Raw genomic sequence first — 13,507 nt, 5'->3', positions numbered from 1 at the left:
GTGTGTGTGTGTGTGTGTGCGTGTGTGTGTGTGTTTTTGCAAATGTGTGTGCGTGAGCCTGTGTCTGAGAAAGGTATTGAGTCATACTTAATCACAGTGCAGTGGTAGCTCACAACATGAGGACACTGAATTAGTGCTCGAAAACAATTGACCACAGGGCTTGAATATAGCTTTATATACAAGCGGGACGAGGGGATGGAAGAGTATCCGGGAGGGGGGAGAGAGAGAGAGAGAGAGCAGCAACTCAATTGCTCTACTGGCATGGAAGAAACATAATTGACATAATGCCAAAGCATAACCGATGACATTATTATAAACATGAATTCAATTCAGTGTAATGTCTATTCACCTTTGTTATATCATGTTCAAGTGTATGTATATATATATATATATATATATATATAGCACACTTTAACACAACAGGTGCTTGACCAAGGTGCTGAACAGAGAATAAGAAAAAAATAATCAGAATCAGAGTAACTTATTAAAATAAATATAGATAATCAGGGACAAGATGGGTTTAGTCAACTCTCTCTCTCTCTCTCTCTCTCTCTCTCTCTCTCTCTCTCTCTCTCTCTCTCTCTCTCTCTCTCTCTCTCTCTCTCTCTCTCTCTCTCTCTCTCTCTGTGTGTCTCTCTCTCTCTCTCTCTCTCTCTCTCTCCCTCTCCCTCTCCTTCTCTCTCCCTCTCTCTCCCCCTGTAGGTTCTACTGGGACCTGCTGATGCTGCTGCTGATGATGGGGAACCTGATCATCCTGCCTGTGGGCATCACCTTCTTCAAGGACGAGAACACGCCCCCCTGGATCATCTTCAACGTGGTGTCGGACACGCTCTTCCTGGTTGACCTGGTGCTCAACTTCAGGACCGGCATCGTCAAGGAGGACAGCACGGAGATACTGCTGGATCCACGGTTAGCATGTGTGTGTGATGGGGGTTGTGATGTGTGGGAGTGTGTTTGTCTGGGTGTGTGTGTGTTTAAATAAACACTGGTTATGCAGTTGCAAACATATAATAGAAAATGCCATCTTAATTTATTTTGAAAACATTGCCAGTGGTGCAGAGAGTACACTTCTTCCAGAAAACATACGGAAGTTCAGTAAAAGTCCTGTAATAACTACTATCCTAAAGCCAAATTCTAAAGCGGTTGATAATAACTGAACTCAGCTGTCAAAAGCAATAGTTGTTCACGGAATGACCTCATTCTGCCTAATGTTTTAAACATTATTGAAATTATGACAACACTATTTGCACACCATTTTTAAAATAAATTGGTAAAACATCATTAGAATTGCAGTCGTTAGGTATACTTTATTTATTCTCAAGGGGATATTTAAGTATATTAGGTATAATTTAAGTATTAGGAATAAATACTAATGAATAAAGAGTAAAGTAATTTACTTTTAATTGCAGGGGAGTACTAGCTTAACGTCCATTTAGATGGAATTAGTTAAAGGTTGCATAGGTGATTTGCTTTTTTGGCCATTTTTGCAAAATTACTTGAAATCCTTATCATAACCCGCTTACAGCCACTGAGTTAGAAGTACTGACATGAAAATTAAACTTGTCAATCATCTGTGGAACGTGCAGGGCTCGAAAAACTCCAGCCAATCATATCCATTGCCACCGAGTTTCATTGGACAGTAAGTACGTCAATCAAACGGTCGTACTGCACTCCCCCTCCCCCCCTCCCCCGCGCCCCGCGCGCGACCCCTTCGTGCAGTACTCGTGACCCAGAGCTCGTGACCCAGAGCAAGCTCCTGTTTGTTGTTATCCTGCGGTATCTACTGGAACTAGTTAATCCACATTTGGACCTAGCAGTAGAAGACCATTTCCATGGCAGACAAGACGCCACAATCCCCACCACCACCACCACCACCAGCAAAGAGAAGGAAAACTCTTTTTCAGAGAGTAATTGATAATAAAAACGCTGAAAGAGAAAAACTGAAATCAAGAATAATCCTAGGCGCTGCTTTTGAACGTTGGCGGCAACTGAAGGACGAGAAGGGTCTAAACCGATGCTTGTGTGGCGGTTGACCTAGTTTCAAAGTTTATACCGTTTATACTCGGTAATACCGGTGTTGAGACGAGTGTAGGCTATTACTCGGTGTGAAAATGTCCACACCGCGGCAACCCTAGTGAAAACCAGGACTTCCAATACAATTATATGAAACAAACATACATTTTCTAAAAATAGTATTGATTTATGTGACCGTTTAATGTTTATAACATCTGGTGCAACCATAGCCGCGAGAACGTATTCTCAGCAGGGGGTGCTGGAAAAAAAAACCCGGCCTGCACTAGACTCGCAACTCGTCACATTGATAAAAAAGATATATAGCAGCGCAGCTCAATTACACCAGTGCATGCGCGCACAGTTGAAAATCGATCGTTGTGTTCACTTCCTTCACACCATGGTTCACATCCAGCTGCTCACAGAACAAGTTTAGCGCACCACCGCTACCCTCACACTTTTTCATATAACATTTTTTCAGCACTAGGACATATGAGCATTAAATAAATGCTGCGTCTCAACATGCCTTGGACAGCAGCGAGGATGACTCGCTTTGCCACGGGCCGAAACAGTTCGGAGCGACCACAGCCAGAGCGAACACAGCGGGGCAGAGGAGTGTCAGGAAGTCTTTGGTGTACACATCAGTACGGCCTATTTGCACTACTGTTTAGTGGCAATGCAGTGTTTTATTCTATGCCTTTTTATTTTCGTATATTATTTCAATTTATACAATTTATTTATTCATGAAATCAAGATCTGGGCTTCAAATCTTTTTTCCAAATATAGGTCGTATTACAATGGGGTTTGTGTTTATATTCGGACCAATACGGTACAGCGGATGCTCACATGACGTTAAGCATTTCCTGGTGCATAATGTGACGCTTCAGAACCTAAAATCCCGTTTCTCCCCGTTGATACGACAACACATAACCGGCGTTTTCAGAAATCTCCACTTTGGTTTTTAGAAATGATCGTTTTCTGTGATAAGACAGGGCCTCGGACAGGGGGTGTTGCAGCACCCCCAAAACCCCTACTTCCCGCGGTACTGGGTGCAATTTACAGCTGAATGTAGTGCCATGTTGTTAAACGAAAACCTACGCTAGCCTGGCTCGCTCTCGCGCATCTCTGTTCGCGCTCGTGCATGATTGCGCGTCCAGGTACTTGGAATGGGTGGAGTCAGAGTCAGCGTTGAAGGGGAGGGGGTAGGACCATTTGAGTTGTGTATTTTCAAAATCTGCTGGCGTATCGCAAATCGCGTACCCAACCTTTAAGTCAAGCACCGATGTTATAACTCCAGTCCTTACGTCTGCTGCACGGGAGATTTGCAGAGGTGAGGTGACCAGAAGCCATCAGCCCCGGGCATCTCTCCCCTCTCTCCTCCTCCCTCCATCCTTACTCCCTGGGGGAAGTTCCAAGCATGAAAATACTTTATCCACCAGTGGAAACCCCAACACGCAAAGAGCCCGTTCTGATGAGTAACAGAGGCGCCAACCACCCTCTCCACCCCTCCACCCCTCCACCCCTCCCCCCCCCCCCCCCCCCCAGGGCCATCCGCCAGCGCTACCTGAAGAGCTGGTTCCTGGTGGACTTTGTGTCCTCCATCCCGGTGGACTACATCTTCCTGATGGTGGACCTGGAGGCCCGGCTGGACTCGGAGGTGTACCGGACGGCCCGGGCGCTGCGCATCGTCCGCTTCACCAAGATCCTCAGCCTGCTGCGGCTGCTGCGCCTCTCCCGGCTCATCCGCTACATCCACCAGTGGGAGGAGGTCAGTGGGGGGACCAGGAGATGGTCACTGCCTACCACTGATTTGAGGTAGACGCCTTCACCCACCCGTGGGAGGAGGTCAGTGGTTTGGCATCTGGCACAGGGATGCCTACAGGTAGACTTCAGACTGCGTTTGGGTTTGAACCAAAAACGTTGGACCTGGGAGTCAACCCAAATCCCCCTTGGGGATGGTTAATCACAAAGAGACATTGGCAAAATCAAAACCCATACGACTCCAGCAAAGGAGTTTCATACTAATATGAGAACCTGAAGATATCTTCAGACAAACCCTTTCCATGCCCCCCTCCCCCTTCTTCTTCTTCTCCACAGATCTTCCACATGACCTATGACCTGGCCAGTGCCATGGTGAGGATTGTCAACCTGATAGGGATGATGCTGCTGCTGTGCCACTGGGACGGCTGTCTCCAGTTCCTGGTGCCTATGCTGCAGGACTTCCCCTCTGACTGCTGGGTCTCCAAGAACAACATGGTGGTACGTTTCCAGAGCTCAGGGATGTGTGTGTGCGTATGTGCACATGCATGTTCGATTCAGAGTCAGACAGCTATCTGTACAATGTTACATTTCGATAATGTTGTGGTATGTTCAGTGTTTGTGTTGTATGTGTGTGTGTGTGTGTGTGTGTGTGTGTGTGTGTGTGTGTGTGTGTGTGTGTGTGTGTGTGTGTGTGTGTGTGTGTGTGTGTGTGTGTGTGTGTGTTTGTGTGCCTGCATGTGGGCGTGGATATTGGATTTAAAGACAGAGATATTTTGTTTTTTCTGGACAAAGTAGACAATATTTAGTTATATATTGGTGTGTTGTGGGTGTGTGTGTGTGTGTGTTTTTGTGTGAATGAATGTGTGCATGTCTGAATACAGTAGACAATATAGTGGACAACATACAATTGTTATAATACCTATGTGTGAGCGTGAGCGTTGTCTGCATGCAGAGGAGGTGTTTATCTGGTCAGGCTGTGTTTTCTATTTAGTGGTGCTAATTGCATCATGCAGCAATATGCCCAGTTGGAATAAGATTGACTCTCATGCATCACAACCGAGATTTCCCCAATTAAAAAGGATAAACTAGATCAGGCCGATGTGGGAAAACACGTCAACCACTAAACGCCTTGGGGATTTTCTGGGGCGATTTTGCGTCACGAGTTTTATAATACACAACCGTTGACACAGATAATGACATACAGGTAGACATCTATGAATAGCTGAATCATATCTAACCTGTTGCCTTGGTGACTGTTGCTAGGATGTTGGATGCTGGGAGATTCCCCAGAGGAAGGTCCCTTCTGGACCATTCAGATCCCAGCAAGGATGTAATTGGTCTTACACACGCACAGCTTAACCACATCACACACACATCTGCCACACACACACACACACACACACACACACACACACACACACACACACACACACACACACACACACACACACACACACACACACACACACACACACACACACACACACACACACACACACACACACACACACACACATACACTAATTTGGGTTGTACTAGCAATTCTGGTACTACTCTTACATAAATTGTATATCATTGGATGTTTTGTGATGGCTGGGTTAAGTGTGGAGTATTTTCAAATGACCCAGCTGTTCAAGTTATAATCTTGGCTCTTCTCCAGAGTGTCATTGGCCAAGAGTCTCTGAAGTACTTTCCAGAAATAAGCTTTAAGTACCCTCAGCAGCGTCTGGACCTGTTAAACATGGCTTTGTTTTTGTTAATGACACTCTCACTCAACCTGACCTCCTCTCTTCTCCTTTTCATTTTTTTCCACCAAAAAATAATCAACTAACTTAAATGAGGCTTTGAAACGTTTCCATTTGCACCAATTTTTTTAAATAAAAAGCCAATCTAGTGTATCTGTTATTCTATCTACTTGTGTATTAATTTTTCCATTTTTCTCTAAACAATGGCATCTTATTGTCTTTTGATGATCATTCTTTTAAGTGTTTTTCCAAACCATGGTTCCTGCCCATGGAAGCGCTCTGCGTGGCCCTTGTGTTGGAGGTGTCCTATCTTAACGCCCGGGCCCCGGTCTGCTCCGCTGTGCCCCTGCAGAACGACACCTGGGGCGTGCAGTACTCCTACGCGCTGTTCAAGGCAATGAGCCACATGCTGTGCATCGGCTACGGCGCCCAGGCTCCCGAGGGCATGACGGACGTGTGGCTGACCATGCTCAGCATGATCGTGGGCGCCACCTGCTACGCCATGTTCATCGGACACGCCACCGCCCTCATCCAGTCGCTGGACTCGTCCCGGCGCCAGTACCAGGAGAAGGTACCCATACCCGGGGTGTGGTGTGTGACGAGACACCGGATCGCTTAACCGCTCTCATGTTATGTTTTTGTTTTATATTGAAAAGCTTTTAATGACATATCTCGACCACTAATCTTCTTCTATCTTATTTACTCATATACAATAATGCCTACTGGTAAGCTATGGATATTGGGGTTGAAACCCTTAACCTTGCGGTTGTGAGTTAATGACTCTGGGTTGGGAACCTTTTCTGTTGGTAGAATCAGTAATTAATTGCTTGTAGTGTAGATAATCATCGTTCAAGCTTTTAGGGAAGATATTAAATGTATACAAATAATTAGTGACTGTTTAGGATGGAAAGAATGATACTTTTCATATTCTCTCTCTCTCTGGCATTTAATTATACAGTATACTCTGATTGGAGATATATCTATACTACTATATTACTATAGCTTTGCAAGCTTTGTCAATTTAGCTTTGCATCCAAGAAACAGATTAATGCAATCTTTTGTGCTCAATCAAATCAAATGTTGATAATACATATTATAAAAATAAATAAAAAATTATAATACATTATTATTCATTCTGGTTGGTCAGCCATCACATCCTGCATGACCCCTGCACTCGGGAGAATATCATATACTGACCATTAAAGCCAGGTTAAGCTAGGGTAGGAACACATGAATAGTTGCTGACTTCCGCAATAGATCTGCCTAGCCTTGTGAAGACTCCTTTGATGCACAAAGAGTGCATGGACAGAATGCGCACAGTTAGCCGGATAGGAAGGTAGAACAACAGGTAAGCCTTCCAATCAGTTCATGCGGGGTAAATTAAACAATTTCATGGGCTAATTATAGGCCTGTGACGGACACACAGATTTTCTTTTTGGCCGCATTGGATTCATTGGTTGCCTTCAGGATGTATAGAATTGTGACAAATATGACCAAAGATGCTTCTTAAATCAATAGCCTAGCCTAGCTTTAACTATTTTAGAGTGAAATGAAGGTTCACAATGTAAATGTATTCACCTGCATGTCCTGCGGTGTTCCTCCAGTACAAGCAGGTGGAGCAGTACATGTCCTTCCACAAGCTGCCTGCGGACGTGAGGCAGAAGATCCACGAGTACTATGAGCATCGCTTCCAGGGCAAGATGTTTGACGAGGAGAACATCCTGGGAGAGCTGAGCGACCCGCTCAAAGAAGTATGGATGGATAACAAATATGTCTCAATCCACATACACACGCGCCCGCACACACACACACACACACACACACACACACACACACACACACACACACACACACACACACACACACACACACACACACACACACACACACACACACATGCACACACACACACACACACACACACACACACACACACACACACACACACACACACACACACACACACACACACACGCACACACACACACGCACACGCACACACACAATAACACTCCAGGATCCAATCAACAATCAACCAATCAATCTCTTCCCGTCCCCCGCTCTCTCCCACCCTCTCTCTTCCTACCCTTTACTCCACCTCCTCTCTACTCCTCTACCCCACCTAGGAGATCGTCAGCTTCAACTGCCGCAGCCTCGTGGCCAACATGCCGCTGTTTGCCAACGCCGACCCCAACTTCGTGACGGCGGTGCTCATCAAGCTCCGCTTTGAGGTGTTCCAGCCGGCGGACTTCATCATCCGCGAGGGCACGGTGGGCCGCAAGATGTACTTCATCCAGCACGGCCGCGTCGGCGTGCTCGCCCGCGGCAACCGGGAGACCAAGCTGAGCGACGGCTCCTACTTTGGAGGTGAGGATGGAAGCGCTACGAAGGCCTAAGGGGTTAGGTCAGGTAGCCATGGCTATGTACCCTGGAAGCCCTAGATCCCCCTCTAAACATTCCTCCCCTCTCCACTATGACAGCCAGGGTGCTGAGTCACCACACCCTGGCTGGAGCGTGCATAGCTGCCAGTATGCTCACCAGGAGGGGGGTGGTTGTGCACGAGGTGCGCATCTTCCATCACTAGCGTCATCCGCCCACCCACCCACATACACACACTCACTATTTACAATGCTTTGAGCACCACGAACAGAGTTCTATATTAATGCAATGAATTGTTGCTATTATTTGTATTGTTTGAGATTTCTGGGTATAATGGAAGTGGGTTGTAGCAGTCATATCAGTAGAAGAGGTTATCCCTGTATTAATGAGAGAGGAGGGGAGGAACAATCTTTCTAGAAAGGTATTATTATGTGATTTTTGTATTGTTTGATATAGTATGATTAAATACACTGTAATCAGGGCTTGAGTTTGGCTGCTAATAACCGGTATGGCATTCCAATCTGTGCCCCCCTTATTGTGTTCCGTATTACTGCGTACTGCCACTTATCTGTGATCTTGGCACGCATGCTGTAGTTTTCATTATTTCCCATCTGAAGGACTCTATTTGTAGTAGATTGACGTACCTCACGCAGACGTCCTCTCAGTCTCCGCTCTGACTCAACAGCATTATTCAATCAGAGAACATGTCTCTGGAAGCCTGGCTTAGGACGCCAAAGGGACGCCAGCGGTCTAAACCAATTTGATAACGTTATTATTGATTAAATCCATTGGAGTGTGTGTTTGTGTGCGTGTAATTTGCAGATACGCTTTGCTGATCATAGATGGCTATCTGAGTCAAGCAGCAAGCTCAGAAAGCATAATAAATAAGATTAAAGCCTTTTAAGTACTTTTGCAATGTGTGTGAGAGAAACATGCCTGGAAAAATCGAATAGTAGTATAACCTTATTAACTGGTTGTTTATCTCTACCTCTGCATTGAAACAAAAAAAACTGCTGGCAATAATGTATACCTTCACTGTCTCTAATGCTTACATTTTACTTCATCAGAATGTGCATCAAAAATTAATAAGGTATATTTTATTATTTATGTGGTGTATATACATATCTATTTTTTATCTCTATTAGCGTCGTGATTGGAGGGGGAACAGGAGGGGGTTTGGCATCCTCACACGGAAAACAAGGAATTCACTCAAGCCTATTCCTCTGCCGTTCCTCCCCCTCTCTCCACCCCTTCCCCCTCGTCCCACGTCCAGAGATCTGTCTGCTGACCCGGGGTCGGAGGACGGCCAGCGTCCGGGCGGACACCTACTGCCGGCTGTACTCGCTGAGCGTGGACAGCTTCAACGAGGTGCTCGAGGAGCACCCCATGATGCGGCGCGCCTTCGAGACCGTGGCGGTGGACCGACTGGACCGCATCGGTGAGAACTCGGCACAAAAGCCCTCGGGGGGGGCTGGTCGGTTTTCTGTTTCAGTAGCATACGATGATTCACAGTCGACTGTTCCGCCTGGGCCTTTTTCTTTTCTTCCTCGCAGAAAGGGCTTTGTGCTGCACCTCGCTGAATCCGTGTCCTTTTTCCACCCAATTTAGCCGTGTTTTGTAAAGATATTCTCCCAGTGTCCTCAGCTCAAGGTCGGGATCGTCTGTACAATAAAACAGGAGGGGAATGAAAGCAGAGTCAACAAATTCATGAGAAGGGTTTCTGAAGCGAAAGGACCTCGTGGATGGACCCTCCATTCTCTTCTCTGTTCGATTTTACTTTAAAACCTATTATTTCAGGAATGTCCAGAGCGGAGACGTTTTCACCAGCTCGTCTTTTGTGTTTCTCCTCCGTAGGCAGGAAGAACTCTCTCCTCCTGCGGAAGTCGTCCCAGGGCGGTTCGCTGGCAGGGGGCAGTATAGGCCGGGGCGGGGGTCGTGGTGGAGGGGGCCCCGGGGCCGGAGCAGGCCTGGCCATGGGCGGCCTGGGATCCTGCGACAGCATGCTGGTGCAGCAGATCGTCAAACACGACAGCATGCCCGCCATGCAGGAGGCCATCGCTGCGGCCGCCGCGGGACGGGGCGGGGCCCTGGGGGGAAGTGGCAGCGTGTCCCCCCGGCCCCGGCCCGTGATCTGGGCCCCGCTGGTACACGCTCCCCTGCAAACCGCAGCCGCCACCACCAACGTAGCCATCGCCCTCATGCACCAGCAGCAGCAGCAGCAGCAGCTACTGCAGCAGCAGCATGCGCTAGGCGGGGCAATATTCCTGCCTTCCCCTCTAATCTCTCCTTCCCCCTCCTCTTCGTTCCCCATGTCTCCGCCCCGCGGCCCCGGGCTGCATCCCCTCCGGCCCTCTGTCAGCTCCCTCATCGGGATGATAGGGGTGGGCGGGTTGGGAGGCCTGTCCCAAAGAGGGGGGTTCCCTGCCTCCCCCTCCCAGATGGGCACTCCCCTCTGCGGGGGGCCGACATCCCCACTGCCGGTGGCTCAAGCCCCCAGCGCCGCTTCTCCAATGATGCCAACGGCTCACCTGGGAAGGATGCATCATTACAGCCTCCGCCTCCAGTCTGACAATCCCTCGATGATTGGTGGACCTCCTGGAACGCCCACAAGCGGAGGGGCCACCACTCCTCCGCTGTTCAAAGTAGCAACACACAACCCTCCCGCCGTGCCGTGTGCCCCTCCCGACAGCAGCGGCTACACCGTTAGCCAGCAGGGCGCTAAGGAAGCACTGCTACGTCACGGAGGAGCCGGCTCCCAGGGCCCGCCCGCCCTGGGTCGGCTCACCAAGGAGGCCAGGCTGCTGTCGGCCTCACAGCCCACTCTGCCTCACCGCTCCTGGGTCGGGGTTCATCCTCATCCCCCTCTGCACCGGAAGGCCTCTGGGGGCAACCTGCTGCCGCCCCCTTTCTTGGTGGGCGGACTGGCCAGAGGCGGCAGCGCAGGCATTCTGAGCTTTAATTCAAACGCTTCACAACTGCCATTGGCTGTGCCTCCCTTTGGTGGTCCCCGGGCCCAGAGCATAGCCCTTATTCAGCCCCCAGTATGCATCACTGCACCTGTCCACCCCTACGCTGACCCTCACTGCGCCCCCGTGCCTGCACACCCCGCCACCATCATGGGCGCGGCCATGCCCACCACGGCAGTTCCCTTACCTTGCTCTCCTAAGCCAACTCCCCTCTCCCCGGCCAGCCCCGCCCCCACCCCCTCCACCCCCCCCGCGGTGCTCTCGCCGACCCCTCGGCCAAAGCCTGGTCCTCCTCTTCCTTCTCGCGCCTCCTCTCCCCCGTGCAGCTCCACGCCTCATCCATCCTCGAGCCCAGTGCCTTGCCCCAAGCCCATCCCTCCACCCTCCCCGCGCTCCTCCTCTCCCTCTCCCTGCTCCACCCCTCCTCCTCCGCTGCCCTCCGTCCCCACCCCCGTCCCCATGCCTCCAACCTATGGGGCGAGGTCACCGCTCACCAGCTCCTCTCCCCCCTCCTCCCCCCCGGCCTGTCCCCAGAGTCCCAGAGCCAAAGCCTCCCACACGCCTCCCTCCCCGTCTCCCCTGTCCAGCCTTAGTCCCGCTCAGACTCCCACCGCCTCTCCCACCCCCCCTCCCACCCCGCCCCGTCCACACACCCCTACGTCCACCCAAATGCCCCCTCCTGTCTCCGCCCTACCCCCTGGCCCCCCTAGCTGCGCTCTGTCCCTGGGTGCCGGTCAGAGCCTGAACCCAGCTCATGCTACCCCTCTATCCCCCTCCCCACACCCAGGTCAATCTCCCACCTCTCCCCCCGTCCATCTCTCTGCCCCCGCCTCACCCAGAGCTTTGACCCCCAGCTCAGCCCTTGCCCCTTCCCAGATGCCAAGACAGTCCCCGACCCAGATGCCCTCAATGAGCCCGGTTCCAGCCCCCAACCCTTCGGCTACAGCTACTAGACCCCCCAGTAAAATAAAGTTCTCAGTGCATCCCGTGCTTCAGTCTCCTACCGGGCCTTCGCCTGCTGCAGGCAATGCTGCAAAACAACCTGAAGCAACCCCCAGCGCTGCTAACTCCAACCCCATCAACACCACCGCCACCACCACCGCCACCACCACCACCACCCCCACCACCCCCAACACGTCTGCGGTCCATGCTGCATCCTCCTCCAATACCCCCAACCAAGCGCCGACCACCGCTGCTATTCCGACCCATTCTCCAAAACTCGGTGCACACCCTGCACACACTGCCCACAGCGCTCAGCCACCCGCCCAGCCACCTGCTGCGACCTCCCACGGAGCAGCCCTCCCCCAGGCAGCCGGTCCCCCGGCCGCCACCCAGACCGGCTCCCACAACACTGCCAAGAAAGACCCAGAGCTGCCTCTGGCCAGTAAGGACTCTGAGGGACTGAGACACAAACTCGCTGCCAACATATAGAGGAGAAGGAGACTGGAGGGAGAGAGCCAGCAGGTCCCAGCGGAGCTCATGAACTGGTTTTGTAGGGGCTCTGGGTTTTGTAGGGGCAGCTGTTTAGCAGAGCAGTTGGGGTTTACAGGTGTTTAAAGCTGTTTTCTGTACCCCTTTCTGTTGGAGATGAACATTACTTGATGAGACGGGTTACCGCATCATGGACATGTTGTATCTGACTCACAATCACAGACTGAATGTGATTCGTCCTAAGTGATGAGAACAACAGGTGTTTGTGAGATTCTTGATGAAGCAATCAATCCAGTTAGATGCTATATGTATATTTAGCAGGGCAGTCTAGGGTAGGGTTAAAGGTTGAATCAAAGTGTAATCATATCTTTGATTGTGGAGGAAGGCAGGGGAGCTGAAGGGGAAATGACATCACAGCATAGATGTAGGCTAAAGCAATAGCTGGGAGTCAGGAGAGACGGTTGTATATCTGTGCATTTTCTTAATCATAAAAAACAATAAGCTTTTAGTCTTATGAGACACTGAGAAAAAAAGGTTTAGGGTATTATCAGATAGCAGAAAAAGAAAAGAACACAATCTTGTTTTAAAAAGAAGAGTGTCACTACATTTCCTCATGCAGCTAATCAGCAGATACTTCCAGGTTTCCAGCTCCGCCCCCTCTCGCTTCCCATTGCTCACCAAGGTGTAATACTTTATCACCGGATCAATAGCTATAAGGTTGTATTGAATTATTACTGTGAAGTTGTTCTCATAGCAATCCAAACTATTAGCAGCAGTTCTCTCGTAGTTTTGTTGTTCCAGATGCGTGGTGTTTAGCTTTTTTCGAGTAAGACAAAAAAAGTCTTAAACCTTCATGGTCACACTGCAAAAAAAACTGTTTAAAGAAGGATGTGTTTTTGTGTCACATTTAATATTGCTCCTTTGTACATTGTGGCTTTGAGTTATATGTGCTCCACCTCACTCCTTGTAAATAAGTTAAAGTCTGTGTTCGCCTCCTCCTCCCACACTTTGTCTTTCCCTCTCTGCCATCTTGGCCTATTTTCATCTCTTTATCAGGGTTGAAAATCACTCCATTCCTCTCACCTGTTTTTGTTTTAGTGTTGTTTTATTATGGCCACGTGCTCAGTTCCAGCCCCCTCCTCTTGTATGTCACTCCGCCGCGCCCTTTGTGGGAGCTCCAGTAATGTTTGGTGTTTTGTGTGGTAGCTACCTGTT

At 49.6% G+C, this 13,507-nt stretch overlaps 1 protein-coding gene across 1 annotated transcript in view; it reads left to right on the top strand.

Moving 5' to 3' along the window:
* The window catches only part of LOC130391663 (potassium/sodium hyperpolarization-activated cyclic nucleotide-gated channel 3-like), a 17,757-nt gene extending 5,943 nt beyond the window's left edge, over window positions 1-11,814 (top strand). The window contains exons 2-10 of the mRNA XM_056601891.1: window positions 703-909; window positions 3,556-3,778; window positions 4,108-4,269; window positions 5,869-6,087; window positions 7,121-7,267; window positions 7,643-7,883; window positions 9,169-9,333; window positions 9,750-11,520; window positions 11,649-11,814. Of these exons, the coding sequence (XP_056457866.1) occupies window positions 703-909; window positions 3,556-3,778; window positions 4,108-4,269; window positions 5,869-6,087; window positions 7,121-7,267; window positions 7,643-7,883; window positions 9,169-9,333; window positions 9,750-11,520; window positions 11,649-11,814 (3,301 nt within the window). The remainder of the gene's footprint in view (window positions 1-702; window positions 910-3,555; window positions 3,779-4,107; window positions 4,270-5,868; window positions 6,088-7,120; window positions 7,268-7,642; window positions 7,884-9,168; window positions 9,334-9,749; window positions 11,521-11,648) is intronic.
* The last annotated feature ends 1,693 nt before the right edge of the window (window positions 11,815-13,507 follow it).

This window comes from Gadus chalcogrammus, chromosome 11 (genome assembly GCF_026213295.1).
Source record: "Gadus chalcogrammus isolate NIFS_2021 chromosome 11, NIFS_Gcha_1.0, whole genome shotgun sequence".
Classification (NCBI taxonomy): Eukaryota; Metazoa; Chordata; class Actinopteri; order Gadiformes; family Gadidae; genus Gadus; species Gadus chalcogrammus.
The sequence above is the reverse complement of the archived record's forward strand: the minus strand, read 5'-3'. Positions and strand labels throughout refer to the sequence as shown.